Here is a 16,033-nt window from a genome sequence, read left to right on the forward strand (position 1 = left end):
TAATCGAGAGAGAATTAACCCATGGTCAAGGGCTCTGAACTCTGATCCCTTTTCCCCTGTGGGAGGAACCCCCTTCATTTCCCAGTTCGAACTATTTTAGATGATGGTGACTTGAGGAAATAGCCTTTCTGGTGCAGGGGTAACCTTAGAGCGATCTAGTAAATTCCCCCCTTGACACACCATCATTGGCTTGTCTCCAAAAATTTCCTGCTATTATATCCCCAGGAGGGGCAGGAAGATTTGTTGTGGCTGTGGATGTTACAGCAAGGAGGAAAGGGCTCTTTAAAAAAAAAAAAAAAGGCATTTTTAAATTACAAAACCTGTAACAGTGGCTACTAGGCTTACAGGGTAAGGTGAATGCAATCGCCTGTTTATTTTTCAACTTATAGTAACGCATAACTAAAGATAATGTACAATTTTGTATTAGGTACATATGACCGTAATTATGAGAGCGTGAAATAAACTCCTAAGAAATAGAACCTGAGGGGTTCCCACTGTGGCGCAGCGGGATCGGCAGTGACTTGGGAGTGCCGGGGACACAGGGTCGTTGCCGGCCTGGCGCAGTGGGTTGGGGATCCAGGGTTGCTGCAGCTGTGGCTTAGGTTACAGCTTGGATCTGATCCCTGGCCTGGGAACTCTGCAGGGTGGCCAAAAAAGAAAAAAGAAAGAAAGAAACAGAACCTGAGGAAGAAAGCCAGCATCGCTTTGTTCAGGCTCAGAGCCTGTTTGAAAGGTGACAGTGGAAAGTCCTGTTGACATGAAGCCCTTGAGCTTTCCTAAGTTCCCTTTCTATAAAAGGAAGTTAAGCTGAGCCTGCTTAACTGCAGAAACCTTTTAAGTTAACTAAGGTTTTCCATTTCTTCTGCCACCTCCCCAGCTCAGGCCCTGTTCACTTCACATCTGGAACTGTGGTACTAACCTCATTCGATTCAAGCATCTGTGTGTGTGTGTGTGTGGTTTCTTAACCGTCTCTGATAGCAGACTCCTTTGGTCCAGCTTCCGCATCACTGCTAGATTAAACTTCCCTAATTGCCGTTTTTACGGGCTGAGTTTCCTGTGCAGAAATCTTTAGTGGGGTCTTATTTTCTAGAGAAGAAAACTGACATTTTTCAGACTGGAATTAAGTACTTTTTATGATGTAGTTCCAACTTAAAATTTTCAGCATTATTTCCCTCTGCTCTGGTCTACCAAAGTCCCTACACCCATCAGATATTTCTTCTTTCATTTCCCTCAAAATCTCTGTTAAATTAATCATATGATCATTATCAACAAACAGTTATTTTGTGTCTTCATGACTGTAGGATTTCCTGCTTAGGCTCCCTGCTTGGTTTCTTTCTTGATCCTCATATGAAATTTTCTACCCTTTCCTAAAAAAGCCCAGGCAAAATCCTACCTTCATTTCTCTTAAATTCCCATCCACCCTCTCCCTCTTATGATCTCTGCCCTGAGAACTCTCGGTTTTAATATGCACTCTTGCATGTTGGGGTATTTCCTCCTTGTATGTTGGTCTTATTTTCTATATATTCATTACATAGGGTGTCTATCAAATTGGGTTCATAATTAAATGATTTTTTCACTTTTTTTCACTTAACGTATCATGAACATTTTCATACTATTGAATATTTTTAAGTGTGATTTTTTTCTTTTTAACGTGTTATTGAATTTAACATGGAATGTTTTTTGCCATTCAAAAAAAGTGATTCAGTTGTACCTATATGCACGGTCATTCTTTTTCAGATTCTTTTCTCATATAGATATCACAGAATATTGGGTATAGTTCCCTGTGCTATACAGCAGGTCCCCGTTGGCTAATCATTTCATATACCACGGTGTACATATGCCCATCCGGAACCCCCCATCAATCCCTCCCCCAACCTATTCTCTTGGGTAATCCTAAATTTGTTTTCAAAGTCTGGGAGTCTGTTTGTGTTCTACAGATAAGTTCATTTGTATCCTTTTTAAAGATTCCTCATATAAGTGATATTCTAGGATGTTTGTCTTTGATTTACTTCACTTAGCATAATAATCTCTAGGTGCATCCATATTGCTGCAAATGCCGTTATTTCATTCCTTTTATGACTGAGTAATATTCCATGGTATATATGTACTGCATTTTTTTTTATCCATTCCTCTGCCAGTGGACATTTAGGTTGCTTCCATGTCTTGGCTATTGTAAGTAGTGCTGGAGTGAACAATGGAGTGCATGTATCTTTTTGAATTAGGGTTTTTTTTTCAGATATATGCCCAACAGTGGGATTCTGGATCATATGGTAGTTCTATTTTTAGTTTGTTGGTTGGTTGGTTGGTTGGTCTTTTTATCTTTTTTAGGACCACACCCCCAAGGCATACGGAGGTTCCCAGGCTAGGGGTCTAAATTGGAGCTATAGCTGCCAGCTTACGCCACAGCCACAGCAATGTCAGATCTGAGCCGCATCTGCAACCCACACCACAGCTCATGGCAACGCCAGATCCTTAACCCACTGAGCAAGGTCAGGGATCAAACCCACAACCTCATGGTTCCTAGTCGGATTCATTTCCACTTCACCATGACAGGAACTCCCTATTCTTAGTTTTCTGAGGCACCTCCACACTGTTTTTCATAGTAGCTGTACCAACTTACATTCCCACCAACAGTGCAGGAGGGTTCCCTTTTCTCCATACCCTCTCCAGCATTTGTTTGTAGACTTATTAATGATGGCTCCTCTGAGTGGTGTAAGGTGGTACCCCATTGTAGTTTGATTTGCATTTTTCTAATAATTAGCAATGTTGAACATCTTTTCATGTGTTTTTTGGCCATCTGTATGTCTTCTTCACCTGTAGAATTGTCTGTTTAGCTTTTCTGCCCATTTTTCATTGGTTTGTTTGGGTTTTTTTGATATTGAGCTGCGTGAGTTGTTTGTATATTCTGGAGAGTAATGCTTTGTTAGTCACTTCATTTGCAAATATTTTCTCTTATTTTGTGGGTTGTCTTCTCATTATGTTTATGGATTCCTTTGGTGTGCAGAAACTTAAGTTTAATTAGGTCCCACTTTTTAATTTTTGTTTTTATTGTCATTACTCTAGGAGGTGGACCCGAGAAGCTGTTGCTGTGGTTTATGTCAGAGAGGCTTTGTAGCATCCAGTCTTAAATTTTAGGTCTTTAATCCATTTTGAGTTTATTTTTGTGTATGGTGTTACAGCGTGTTCTAATTTCATTCTTTTATATGTAGCCGTCCAGTTTTCCCAGCACTACTTACTGAAGAGCTTGCGTTTGCGCCATTGGATATTGTCTTCTTTGTCATAGATTAGTTGACCATAGGTGTGTGGGTTTATCTCTGGGCTATCATTGAAATGCGATTTTTAATGGTTTCAAAGATAATGTACATCAAATTTTATGTTATATTAAGGCATTTACACATAGGGAACATGTGTTTCCATTTTTTTTGCTATAATAAGTAATGCTGTCCTGAATATTCTTACTCATCTCTAATTATATACTGGAGATAAATTCTTAAGAGTGGGCTTATTAAGTATGATTTTTATTAAATTCTTGATATGTATTCCCAAATTACCTTGCAGATGTTAAGCCAATTTTTTCTCTTCTCTGTAGTGTATGAACATGTCCGTTTTATCATTATCTCATCAGTACTGGCTGTTACGTTCTGCCTATACTATTTGTTAATTAAGTAATTAAATCCTATCTCATTCTAGTTTTACATACTCTGGCTGTAAGACCTTTATCAGAGAGGTGTTTTGCAAATATTTTTTCCCAGTCTGTGCCTTATCTTTTCATCACTTCCAAAAGCATAAGCTTTCAATTTTTTACTTTTTAATTTTTTTACTTTTTAAAAGTGTTATTTAAATATAGCTGATTTACAGTGTTGTATTAATTGCTGCTGTACATAAGCTTTCAATTTTGATGATTTTCACTTTCATGGACTTTGCTTTTAGTTTGATACCTAAGAAATCCTTGCCTATCCCAAAGTCACAAGACTTTTCCCCTGTGTGTTCTTCAGAAATTTTATACTTAGGTCTTTGATCCATTTTGAGTTACCTTTTGCGTATAGTATGAGATATGGATTGAAGTTCATTTTTTGATGATGAAGATCAGGAATCTTTCCAGATAAGGAAATTAGAATAATTCATCTATCAAAGGCATGTTTCTTGTTTCAAGAAGAGGGGCGATGTTTGACTTTAATGTAATACAGGGTAAATTTTTGCTATTGATTCGTGTCTCGAGTCTAATTTGGGACATACCTTCAATCAGTGTATGAATGATTACTGGCAGAAAACCATAAATTATATTGCCACTTAGGTTATTTGGAGGATAGATTTGCTTATTTCACCTAAGCAATTAATGTAATTGTATTAAGTAATGTGTTTTTTTATAGAACAAGCATATTTGAGGACCCAAGACGTACAAGGCACGGTACTTGTTGGATGGTGTGGGAAAACAGTGTCTTTGTGGTCCATGAATAACCTGTATGCAATGACCACCTGATTTCTAGAATGAAAGGGAGTCGAAGTAATTAGCTTTCTTAAACCACAAAGTTATGATTGTATTAGGAACATCTGTCAACAGTAAGAAACTTGGGCTCTTGAGAATATACTAACACAGATTGTTAAGGAGAGGACGGTGAAAAATGAGAAAATTTTGTCGTGACTGTGGTTTGGAGTAATTTGTGGAATACGTTTCTCCGTCGTTGGCAGTGCCACCAAAGCTTCTTAATCGCCTGCTTTTCTCTGCAGGTCATCAGTTCAATGAGCTCCCTTTCTGAGTACTGCCTGCCTTCCATTCTGCGGACCTTATTTGACTGGTACAAAAGGCAAAACGGCATTGAGGATGAATCCCATGAATACCGACCAAGAACAAGCAACAAAACCAAAAGGTACATGTCTTTTATGGAAGGATGAAGAGGATTATGCTTGCTTGCTTGCTTGCATTTTTCTTAAGAAACCAATCAAAGTGGGAGTTCCCAAGCCTCTGGGTCGCCCTGGCTCCTCACACATGCGCGGGCAGCTGCAACCCCCCACCCCCTCCCCCTCCCCACTCCACCCCACTCAGCAGGTAGCTCCACCTCTGGAATTTAGTTGCTGCCAGCTGTCATAGGTTGAAAATTCTTGCATGGCCTTAATTTGACAGTGGTGGGGGCCAGGGGTCAAGGACCCCTTGCCTGCTTCTTTTGGGGCCGCTGTCCTCCAGTCCACGCCTAACAGCAGAAGGCCTGCCACAGGCCCTGCACTGAGGTGGGGGTCCACGGTCCTACCCTCAAGGGCCCAGGACACTGTGGCGGCAAGGACGCTGGACCGAGCATTGGAAGTAGTCCCAGAGCTGCCACTTACTAGCCACGTGATGTGGGCAACTCCCCACCTCTTGTACCGCATCCTCTTTGGGAGCAAAACGGGGAAGTCAGATCACCCCATCTCTGACTTCCCCCCTGCTGAGAATTTTGTTTATTTGTTTCGTGGTCACCCTTCTTTTGTGGATTTGAAAAGTGGAACTTGCTACTTTTCAGCAGCCGTAAAACTTAAGGTTCTCATTCTGTCCAAGAGTGTCCATTCCCCTGGAAGTTTAGGTAAATACATGTAATTTCATATATTTGAAATTGACCTATTATAGCAAGGTAGCGAATGCAGAAAAGTTTAATACATTTCCTTTTTTTTAAAAGAAATTATTAAAATGAATACATCGGAATTTAATGTATGAAAAAATAAAATGAGATTATTATTATTATTATTATTATTTTTGTCTTTTTGCCTTTTCTAGAGCTGCTCCCGAGGCATATGGAGGTTCCCAGGCTAGGGGTCTAATCGGAGCTGTAGCCACCGGCCTACACCAGAGTCACAGCAACGCCAGATCCGAGCCATGTCTGAGACCTACACTACAGCTCACAGCAATGCCGGATCCTTAACCCACTGAGCAAGGCCAGGGATCGAATCCGCAACCTCATGGTTCCTAGTCGGATTCGTTAACCACTGCACCATGACGGGAACTCCAAATGAGATTATTTTAAAAGCAGATTTCTCCACATGAATTGATTATATTTTTCATGTTTTTAAACCAATACACTGAAATTAATCACTCAGAAAATCAGATATTAAGGGCTACTTGTGAGTACTTTGTCCCTCTTCTTTTTCTTGAGACCTCTAATACTTGTTAAAAATACATCAACTTCTCTTGAAATTGAAGACCTGTCATTTGACAAAATTACATTTCATCTGAACTTGTAATTCGTTTTGTAATATGCCTGAGTTATGCAAGATTCAGTCATTTACTTATCATTTTGTTTGGGGGAGAGATTTATAACTTTTTCATATTGAACAATTTTTTTTAGTTGAAGGAGGATGGCAAGAGGGTAAAAGTTGAGATATAATTCATTGTACCATAAAATGCATCCTTTTAAACTGTGCAGCTTGATGTATTTAGCCTAGTCACAGCATCTTGTGGCCTTCACCACTCATTCAAGCACATTTTTATCACCACTAAAAGAAACCCCATCTCAATCAGCTGCCTCTCATAAATACTTTTTTAATGTATCACATTTAAAGGCAGAGTTTCAATTCCACAGGTGAAAATTGTTCAGACTGTGTGATTAATAAATTGATAGCATCATTTTAGTATTTTCCCCTTGTTACATGTTAGCTTATGAATAGATACTGAAATTTTCTGGGGATAGGGAGGGGGGCAGTTTTAGTGAGTTGCATTAATTGAGTTTGAGTTTTGTTCCTCTGTCTTGTCAGATTTAGTTACTGAAACTAGAGTTTTCGTGAATTGATTTCTTTATGGATTGCAAATAGTAAGTTTTTAGATGGCATTACTGCTTATTTGCAGGAGATCAGAGCAATTGCCAAGATCAAATACAGAATCAGGGCAGTGAAACTCAACTCAGTTGTATTTTAGTTAGCACTGGAAAGTTTAAAATAAGAGAGAGAATGTGTGTTGGGGAAAAAAGCCAAAAGAATTAGAATCTCTAGAATGCAGTGTGGCCAATAATGGGAGTTTCTGTTACTAGAAATAAGAAAAGAGGAACTTTTAGGGAGAAGCACAGGCAACCGAAAACAGTCAAATGTGATGGATGTGCATTTGGGTTATATGATTTCTAAGATTAGTATAATCTCAACATTTGGAGTGCCAAGGAAATTTGTCAGATGCCTCTGGCTCCTGGCAGTTAGACCTCAAACCAGCCATAAAGTTGAATTCATTATTGGAAACGTATATGTCTTACTGTTATTTGAAAGCAAAAATGGGCTGACAAAATAGTATCAGGAGTTAAAAATTTGGGGGGGTCCTTTCTCAAGTTCCTCCTGCCCCTTTGGAAGATCCCTTCCTAGCCCTTTTTCTCTCTACTGCACCTGGCCAGCTTTGAAGGTTTTCCTTCCCTTTGGTCTTCAGATGTCGCTTCCCTTCTCCATGATGTAACCTCTGGGTCAGACGTGTGGACGCCCGCTTTTTAATGCAGTTCCATGTGTTTCCCTCCCCCCCACCCCCCATCTGGCAGCAGCACTTTCTAGTTTTGGCGGGTCTTGAAGGGCTCCAGATGGATGCTTTGGTCCATTGCTCTTCCTCCTGGCAGGACAGTGTGTAAATGATCCTGAATGAATGAGTTCCCGCCCAGTCCGTACAGTTCCCCTGGCAAGGTAAAGCTGCAGCTTCCCTCGTGGACCTGCTCTGTCACCCCCCCAGGCTTAACTGGACTTGCTCAAGCCCACGGAGCTCTTCCAAAGTCCGTGCTTTCTTCTCATTCCCTCTTGACCAAGAGAAAAACATTCCATATTTCAAATAGTCTTGATTTATTTTGAACCTATCTGCCTGACACCTCCAAATCCTGTCATTCTCTCTCCTTGGTTTTATTTAGTGTAAAGTATTGACAAGTTGTATGTTTGGGAAACTACTCTAAATACATGTTTTATTTGACTGAATACTCAAGGGAATCTGACTAGAATTGGAGTTAGTAGGTCCATTTTATAGAGGGAGAAATTACTGCTAAGAAAAGGCATATGTTTACCTTCTGCACCAAAACCCATGCTCTTCGCCACTATTCTGTGCTAAGGCACTTGGCAGTCGCTTCATTTGTTCGGTTCCAAAGTAGCCCTCAGTCAGTAGGTTAGACAAGCAGAATGTGGCGGGGGGCGGGGGGCGGGGGCTGCAGTATGATCTCACATTTCCGTCCTTCTGATGGTGCTAATTTTGCTCCCTAGCTTTCCAGTGAGTTCGCATGACCCCGCTTTGCCCCTCCTCCCTCTTCTTCCACCTGCGTTTTCATCTCTCCCTCTCCCGTCAGCCCTCCGCGTCATCTTTCTTCCCCTCACACATCTCAAGTGGCACGCCATCGGGGGGGCAAGGGACAGGCGCATCAAAAGGAAAAGTCGTGCTGGTCCTTGCTCCGCCTACTGTAGCCCTGCTCCCTTTGGTGATCCTATCATTTCTTTCCATCGTGTCGCTCTTTGTGCAAGATTGTTTCCGTGTCTGCCGCGAACACGGTGGCCCTGGGTGGTGTTGGTTACAAAAGACAGGATTCTCAGGTTGAAAGGTATCTTGGAAAACTCCACAAGATGAAATTGGAGACTCATGAGTGGCTGCTCAAGTTGACATGGCTGAAAATTTAAAACGGGAGGTCGAGTATTCTGCTGCAGCATTTGTCCACGGCACCACACTGACTCCAGGAGTAACTTTAGTATGTGTTTCCCCCTGCAGTTTAGTCATAACAAAAGGGGTTGGCAGTCCATTGGGGATGGATCCTAGATTTTTGGTGAATTATATCACTCTGAGTATGTTTTCAGTGTGCATTTCATGTGAATATTTTAAATTTTACAGTGATGAACAGCAGCGGGATTATTTAATGGAAAGACGCGACCTTGCCATTGATTTCATTTTTTCTTTAGTATTAATAGAAGTTTTGAAACAGGTAAGTCATTAATTTAATGTTACCTCTAGATAAGATTTATTTCTCTAAAAACTACTTACAATTTTAAGGTCTAAGTTTACCATTCGTGATTCAGATAGGAGCTCATATCAATTGTATTTATTGATTGCTAAAAGCCATATATAGCCATTGAAAGTACTCTTACTGATTTAACCTTTAATATTCCCTTCCACGTCAAGAGCCATCTTTTTTCTTTCTTTCCAGATTCCACTTCATCCTGTAATAGACAGTTTAATACATGATGTTATCAACTTGGCTTTCAAGCACTTTAAATACAAAGAAGGGTAAAGTAATTTCTCATCTTTGAGTTTGAAAAACTAAATCAAGTTTGCTCTCTGCAGATGACCTGAGATCCCTAACTTTTTGAATTGTATCTTATTTAGGTACCTTGGTCCTAACACTGGCAATATGCACATTGTCGCCGACCTGTATGCAGAAGTCATCGGAGTGTTGGCACAAGCTAAGTAAGTGACCCTCAGAGTCTTTTGCCATAGGAACATGAGTGCCTCTGCAATGCCAGCCCAGCCTGTTCTCAGGAAGGGGGATGGTATGAGCTTGCAGGAAATGAGGGTTCTTTTCGCTACATGTGCCCAGTCTCTGAACCTCACTGAAAGCTCCCCAAAGCAAGTACCAAGCCTTTGTCTAGTGTTTCTGTTACTTTTGTTCCCTTGGCAGTTGGGCCAGATCCTATCAAGCGTCCATGAGTTTCAGGCTATTGCATCAAAGAAAGAAATGGACTCACCCAAGTACCTTTCTTCCCACCCAATTTCCCAAAGAACTCTATCAGTTTTAAAAGTTTTGTTTTCAATAGTCCATGACTGGGTGATTACGATACAGCATCTGTGAGTGGGAAAATTCCATCTAGAATGTCTCTTTACTATAGACCTTACTTAATTCAGCTAAGCTAAAAATGTCCCAGGCTCTGTCATGGAAACAAGTTGGAAAATTCTCATTGCTAAATTTATCTGGCCCCATAACACTACTTAGCAGGCTACTTAGACTATTAGAAATAATAGACTTCTTCCAAAAGTGATGTCACACCCTATCACCCATCTTCATCTTACTCAACCCTGAGGCAAGTTGGGCAAGATCCTGAATGCCTAGGTTAGGCAAAGTGAGCAGAGAGGCCAGCTTGGAGCAGCGATGATGCCCTGCTCCTTGTGAAATGCAGTCCTCAGATTTTTATCTTCAAGAGATGGAAATTTCCCAACTTAGCAGCATGGAAATACTCAATTTATCAAAAACAGCTTTTTATTAAAAATACTTACTCCGTAAACCTTTCCTAGCCAAAACACAGACAAGAACTCAGGAAACAGACCCAGAAAAACTTCTTGAGGTGACTTATTTAATCTAACTCCATTTATTTGTTTATCTTGGCTATTTCTTTTTTCTAACACGTAAAACATCAGTGTTAGCTGTAAGAGAGGGAGATACAGTGGGAAATATCTAACTCAAAAACGGACAGCAAAAGAGGAAAGAAAAAGTGGCCAAATCATGCATAAGAACTAAAGAAAAGGAAGTTCCCGCTGTGGTTCAGCAGGTTAATGATCCCATTTATCTCTGTGGAGGCACTGGTTTGATCCCCGGGCCTGGCCAGTGGATTAAGGATCCAGCCTTGCTGCAGGTGTGGTCTAAGTCACAGCTCCAGCTCACATTCTATCCCTGACAACAAGAACTTCCATATGCTATGGATGTGGCCCAAAAGAGGAATTAAAAAAAAAAAAAAAGAACTAAACAATACAATTAGCTGGACCATTTTGCATGAGAATATATTGAACTTTTATTATAGCCCATTGAAATAATTGTGGTTCATGAGTTATCAAAAAAAAAAGAGTTTAATGCATTTTGGAGAGATTTCCATTACAATTGAATAATAAAAGTATTGGCTTTTTGAAGGGATAAGCTGCAGTTATCTGGCAAATTAACTCATGTGTACCTACCTCATTCATAGAAAAGATCAGAAAAATGTGTTGTTAATATGTCTTTGGCTGATTTGCCAAACCCTGAAAATCTCATCATATTCCTCTGTAATTATCTCGGCATAACTCTCTGATACATTCATTTGGAAAGTTTAATATGCCGGAAATGACTCCTTGGGTTTTTCTTAATTTTTGTGAATTATGCTTAACAAAATCAGATGCTTATAGAAGGACTTTCCTTTCAGCTACATTGATTTTCAATGGGTTGAGAATGACTTGAGAAACAATGTCATAACCTAAGCAACATTATAAGGTTGTAGGAATTTCTATATTAGGTCAGATTTATGATCTACCAAGCCAATATTTTCTTGCCAACGTGGCTTTTTAAATTTTCATGATGTCAGTATTTATCTCAATTCTGCAGTGGTAGGCTATAATAAATGCCTCGATATGGACAATGATCCAGTACTTTCTAGTCACAAGAAAATGCTTTGGCCAATGGTTTCTTGCAGTATTTGCAGCAATATATAGTAATCACCATGATATATTCTCAACCAGTCAATATAGAGTTAACCCTTTGATAGAGGTACAATTGTAAACTGGTGTCATTTACAAATTATCACATCACATTTTGGTCATAAGTCTATCAGGACCATTATTATTGCCTTGGAAAATGACTGCTTCCTTTGTTCTCAGGGGGACAAAAAGGATGTATGCTTATCTGGTATATGTTGGTTATTTATTTTTTTTAATTTGAGTAATGTAACAGTTCTAATTTTAGATTCTATATCTAGATCCCAATGGTAATTCGTATAAATTATTTTCTTCATTACTCTTCATTTATTCTTTATTTGTTATTATTTATTTATTATTTATTTATTTATACTCTTCTTTACTCTTCATTTATTCTTTAGCTGTTAATATTTAGTTTGATCTTTAAGATTTAGGAGAAACAGTATTTTTAAAAAATTTTATTTTATGGATGTTCCCAAGGCATATGGAAATTCCCCGGCCAGGGAATGAATCAGAGCCACAGCTGCAACCTACACCATAGCTGCAGCAACACCAGATCCTTACTGCACTGCATCGGGCCAGAGATCAAACCTGTACCTCTGAAGTGACTGGAGCTGCTGCAGTTGGATTCTTAATCCCCTGTGCCATGGTGATGGCACTGTTTTCAGTGGTGAATCACTGTTTTCAATCTTACTGGTGATAATATACTTAATTCCTATCATTAAGGGGCCAAAGAATGTGTATTTCTCTTGAGTTTTCAGTTGGTGCTTATGCTGCTGATCGGGGGGCCACACTTTGAGAACCACTGGTTCAGACATCACTGAGCATAGAGACAAACCGTAGGAACACTAGAGCCAGACCTGTGGAGTAAAATTCTGGCTCTGTCACTTATTAGCTGTGTGACTTTATCACGTTATGACATCTCTGCCTCTAGTTCCTCTTCTTTAAAGAGGGTATGATAGGAGTTCTCCTGTGGTGCAGTGGGTTAAGGATCTGGCATTGTCACTGCAGCAGCTTGGATCATTACTGTGGCACGGTTTTGCTCCCTGGTCTGGGAACTTCCACATGACATGGTCATTGCCAAAAAACAAGATGAGGGTATGAGAAGTGGATCCTGCTGGAGCTGTTGGGAGGATTAAATGAGTTGCGGTATGTCAGGCTGACTGCACTTGGCTGCATATTGTAAGAGCTGCATGTCTACAGCTGCTGTCATCATCATCACCATCAATTTTTTTTCTATGAGTAGAAAAGAAGGATGATGCTGACACGAGGGATTTCTCTTTTCTGCTCCATAGACTTCCTAAAAATCTTTTGTCAATTGTAGGCTACAAACCAAAAGAAAAATCCGTAAGTTTCTTAGAAACTACAGTTTTAACAACTTGTTACCAAGTGAATACCACGTGGCCTCTTCTACTCCAGCCCAGAAGGAGAAAGTTGCCCGCTCAGGGGAAGCCCCTCACACCCAGCTTGCCAGCCATGCCCTGTGGTGAAACCATACACTGTATGCTCACTGCCTCTTTTATATGTCCTAAAATTTCTACTTTGAGAAAGTAGAGTCAAGAGGTGTCATTCCCAACTTGGGAGAGTCTATTAGTTGGCCTTTCATTTTCATAATTGTAATTACCCTCTCCAACCATGCTTTGCTTCTAACTGATCCGTTTCACTGATGTGCAACTCTCAGGAAACAAAATGCAATGAGTCTTAGAAGGCTTTCCTTATTTTTGCTTTTTTTAACTAAGAGTCAAACCAGCCTTCCTTATTTTTGCTTTTTTTAACTGAGTCAAACCGGCCATCTCAAGAATAGTTGGGATAACTTGTTTCTGTAGGTTCTTTTATCCTTCATCACTTTGATAACCTGCTACTTTCCACCCTCTAGGATCTCCTCTTTTTTCAAACTTCTTATGATAGTGTTATTGTTGTAAGTAATATTATTAATTATTAATAGTCTTTTATTTGCAGACAATGCAAACACCATACGTTCCTTGGTGACTGTGTCTTTATTGTGAAATACCATACGTGCAGTTGAGTGTTTATTCATCTTTAGAGACAATTTGAATTTTCCATTACTAGTTTTTCTTTCCACCTAAAAATATTTTTTTCAACAGTTATTAACTGAAATCTATAAAAGAAACAACAGCAGTGCACATTGGAAATGGATGTAGAAATATTCCTTGGCCTTTTTCGCCTTCACTATCAGAAATACCTGGCTTTTTATTCGTTATCTGTTCACAGTTGGCTATGTCAGGCCCTTGGGGGAAATCACTAAGGCTGAGGACGTGGAACTTTATTCATCAAGCTCAGTTTAAGAGCTAGGCCATTCTGAGAGGGTCTGAATAACCTTGGATCTTCTCCCTAGCCTGAAAGAGATGTTGAGTATCTGGAATAAAAGAAGAACGAAGATTGGACTCGTTCACCAAATCCCCAATATCAAACCCCCAAGTACAAAATGACAGCCATTGTATTTGAGCTGGAGCCTCCCCCCCACCCCCACCTCCCTTTACTGTGCCCTGTCACTCCTAGATGCTGGAGGCTGGCATTACAGTCACTTTCCTACCCATTTTTTGATAAATCACTCGGGTTCTCTTCTTAGATTTCCTGCTGTCAAGAAGAAGTTTATGGCAGAGCTCAAAGAATTGCGGCACAAAGAGCAGAGCCCATATGTTGTTCAAAGCATCATCAGCTTGATAATGGGGATGAAATTCTTCCGAATTAAGATGTATCCGGTGGAGGATTTTGAAGCCTCCCTTCAGTTTATGCAGGTAATGCTTTGGGCAGGAGAACTAAGGGGCTGCCTGCTTGAGCGTCTCCCTTCCTCAGGGTGACAGACCAGGGTATGAAAACCCATTCAGTGGAGTTCTCGTGGCTCAGTGGTTAATGAACCCACTAGCATCCATGAGGATGCGGGGTTGGGTCCCTGGCCTCCCTCAGTGGGTTAAGGATCCAGCAGTGTTGCTTCAAGCGTTGACGTAGGTCACAGATGTGGCTCGGATCCTACGGTGCTGTGGCTCTGGCATAGGCCGGTGGGGACAGCTCTGATTGGACCCCTAGCCTGGGAACCTCCATATGCTGTGGGTCTGGCCCTAGAAAGACAAAAAAAAAGACAAAAGAAAAGAAAACCCATTCACACACCAACAGGGGAAAAAAGTTCTACTCTTTTTCCTCAATAACTCATAAAGCACTTTGTAACCAAGTAAGAGAGTTTCAGGCTCAAAATTTTTAAACTCACATCATCTTGGGAGTAGGTTGTACAACAGAATCTTATTGGTTGACTTTTTTTTCTCTTTTTCATCCATTGGCTGCATGTTTTTCTGTCAATAAAATATAACCCATTTTTTACTTAAGATTGATAGCATTGAGTTGGCTATGTTAACATTGCTAGGCATCAGAACTTTAATGAAATCTTTTTAATTCACCCTATAAAAAATCTATTTTTAAAAAAATTAACCAAACTACAGATTTAAGAACCTGTCACCAGTATGTACTAAAAAAAGAATTGTTGTTAACAAGGATTTTGCAGAATACACAGATCCTATTAGATTTGGTTCAGCAGTTAACAAACCCAGGTAGTATCCATGAGGATGCAGGTTCAATCCCTGGCCTCGCTCAGAGGGTTAAGGATCCTGCGTTGCCGTGAGCTGTGGTGTAGGTCACAGACACGCCTTGGATCCCATGTGGCTGTGGCTGTGGTATAGGCCAGCGGCTACAGCTTGGATTGGACTCCTAGCCTGGAAACCTCCATATGCCACGGGTGCAGCCCTACAAAGACAAAATAAATAAATAAATAAATAAGATTTTGTAAACCTTTAGTATCTGGAGGGTTTTTTTTTTTTTCTTCATAATGCTGCAGTGAATTAGATTTAGTGAGGCTCTTAATGAACAGTTTAGATACAAGGGTTATGAATGCAAGTGGTACCACCTCATACCTACCAGGATGGCTGTAATTAAAGACTACTGTATAGCGGAAATTGACAGAATATTGTAAATCAACTATATTAAAACTTTTAAACAAAAACAAAAAAATGAAAAAATGAAAAGGGAGACCACAGCAAGCTGTCTGCTGGTGAGGATGGAGAGAAATTGGCGCCCCCATACCCTGCTGGTGGGAAGGTAAAATAGCACAGCCACTTTGGAAAACAGTTTGGCAGTTCCTCACCTGCTTAAATCTACAAGTGCTATATAATGCACTAATTCCAATTCTTAGGTACACATCCAAGAGAAAGGAAAATATATATGTCCGCACAAAAACCTGAATGCAAATGTTCATATCCGCATTATTCGTAATAGCAAATGACCAGGATAGGCAGATCCAATAGAGGCAGAAAGTCAATGAGTTGTGTCAAGCTGGAGGAGGCAGGTGTGGACAGGGGTGTGGGAATGACTGCTAACAGGTACAGCGTTTCAAGAATAATGAAAAGGTTTTAAATTTGATTATTGTGGAAGAATTGTGAACTTACTAAAAAATACTGAGGTATACACTTTAAATGGATGAATTGCATGGTATGTGAACTCCATCCCAATAAAGCTGTTTAAAACACAAAAAAGAATATAGGGAGTTCCCTCCATGGCTCAGTGATTAACAAACCCGACTAGGAACCATGAGGTTGCAGGTTCCATCCCTGCCCTCGATCAGTGGGTTAAAGATCCGGCATTGCCATGAGCTGTGGTGTAGGTCTCAGATGTGGCTCAGATCCTGGGTTG

General features: G+C 40.2%; 1 protein-coding gene across 10 annotated transcripts in view; it reads left to right on the forward strand.

Moving 5' to 3' along the window:
• FRY (FRY microtubule binding protein) overlaps positions 1–16,033 on the forward strand; it is a 421,192-nt gene that overhangs the window by 256,645 nt on the left and 148,514 nt on the right. For all 10 annotated transcript variants that reach the window (XM_084981419.1, XM_084981420.1, XM_084981421.1 and 7 more), the window contains 5 exons: positions 4,729–4,868; positions 8,795–8,885; positions 9,108–9,187; positions 9,287–9,367; positions 13,926–14,094. In XM_084981419.1, the coding sequence (XP_084837545.1) occupies positions 4,729–4,868; positions 8,795–8,885; positions 9,108–9,187; positions 9,287–9,367; positions 13,926–14,094 (561 nt within the window). The remainder of the gene's footprint in view (positions 1–4,728; positions 4,869–8,794; positions 8,886–9,107; positions 9,188–9,286; positions 9,368–13,925; positions 14,095–16,033) is intronic.

The sequence above is a fragment of the Sus scrofa genome, chromosome 11 (assembly GCF_054392235.1).
Source record: "Sus scrofa isolate SSC_HxYL_T2T_F1_AM1 chromosome 11, Sscrofa_HxYL_maternal_Yorkshire_Landrace_v2.0, whole genome shotgun sequence".
Classification (NCBI taxonomy): Eukaryota; Metazoa; Chordata; class Mammalia; order Artiodactyla; family Suidae; genus Sus; species Sus scrofa.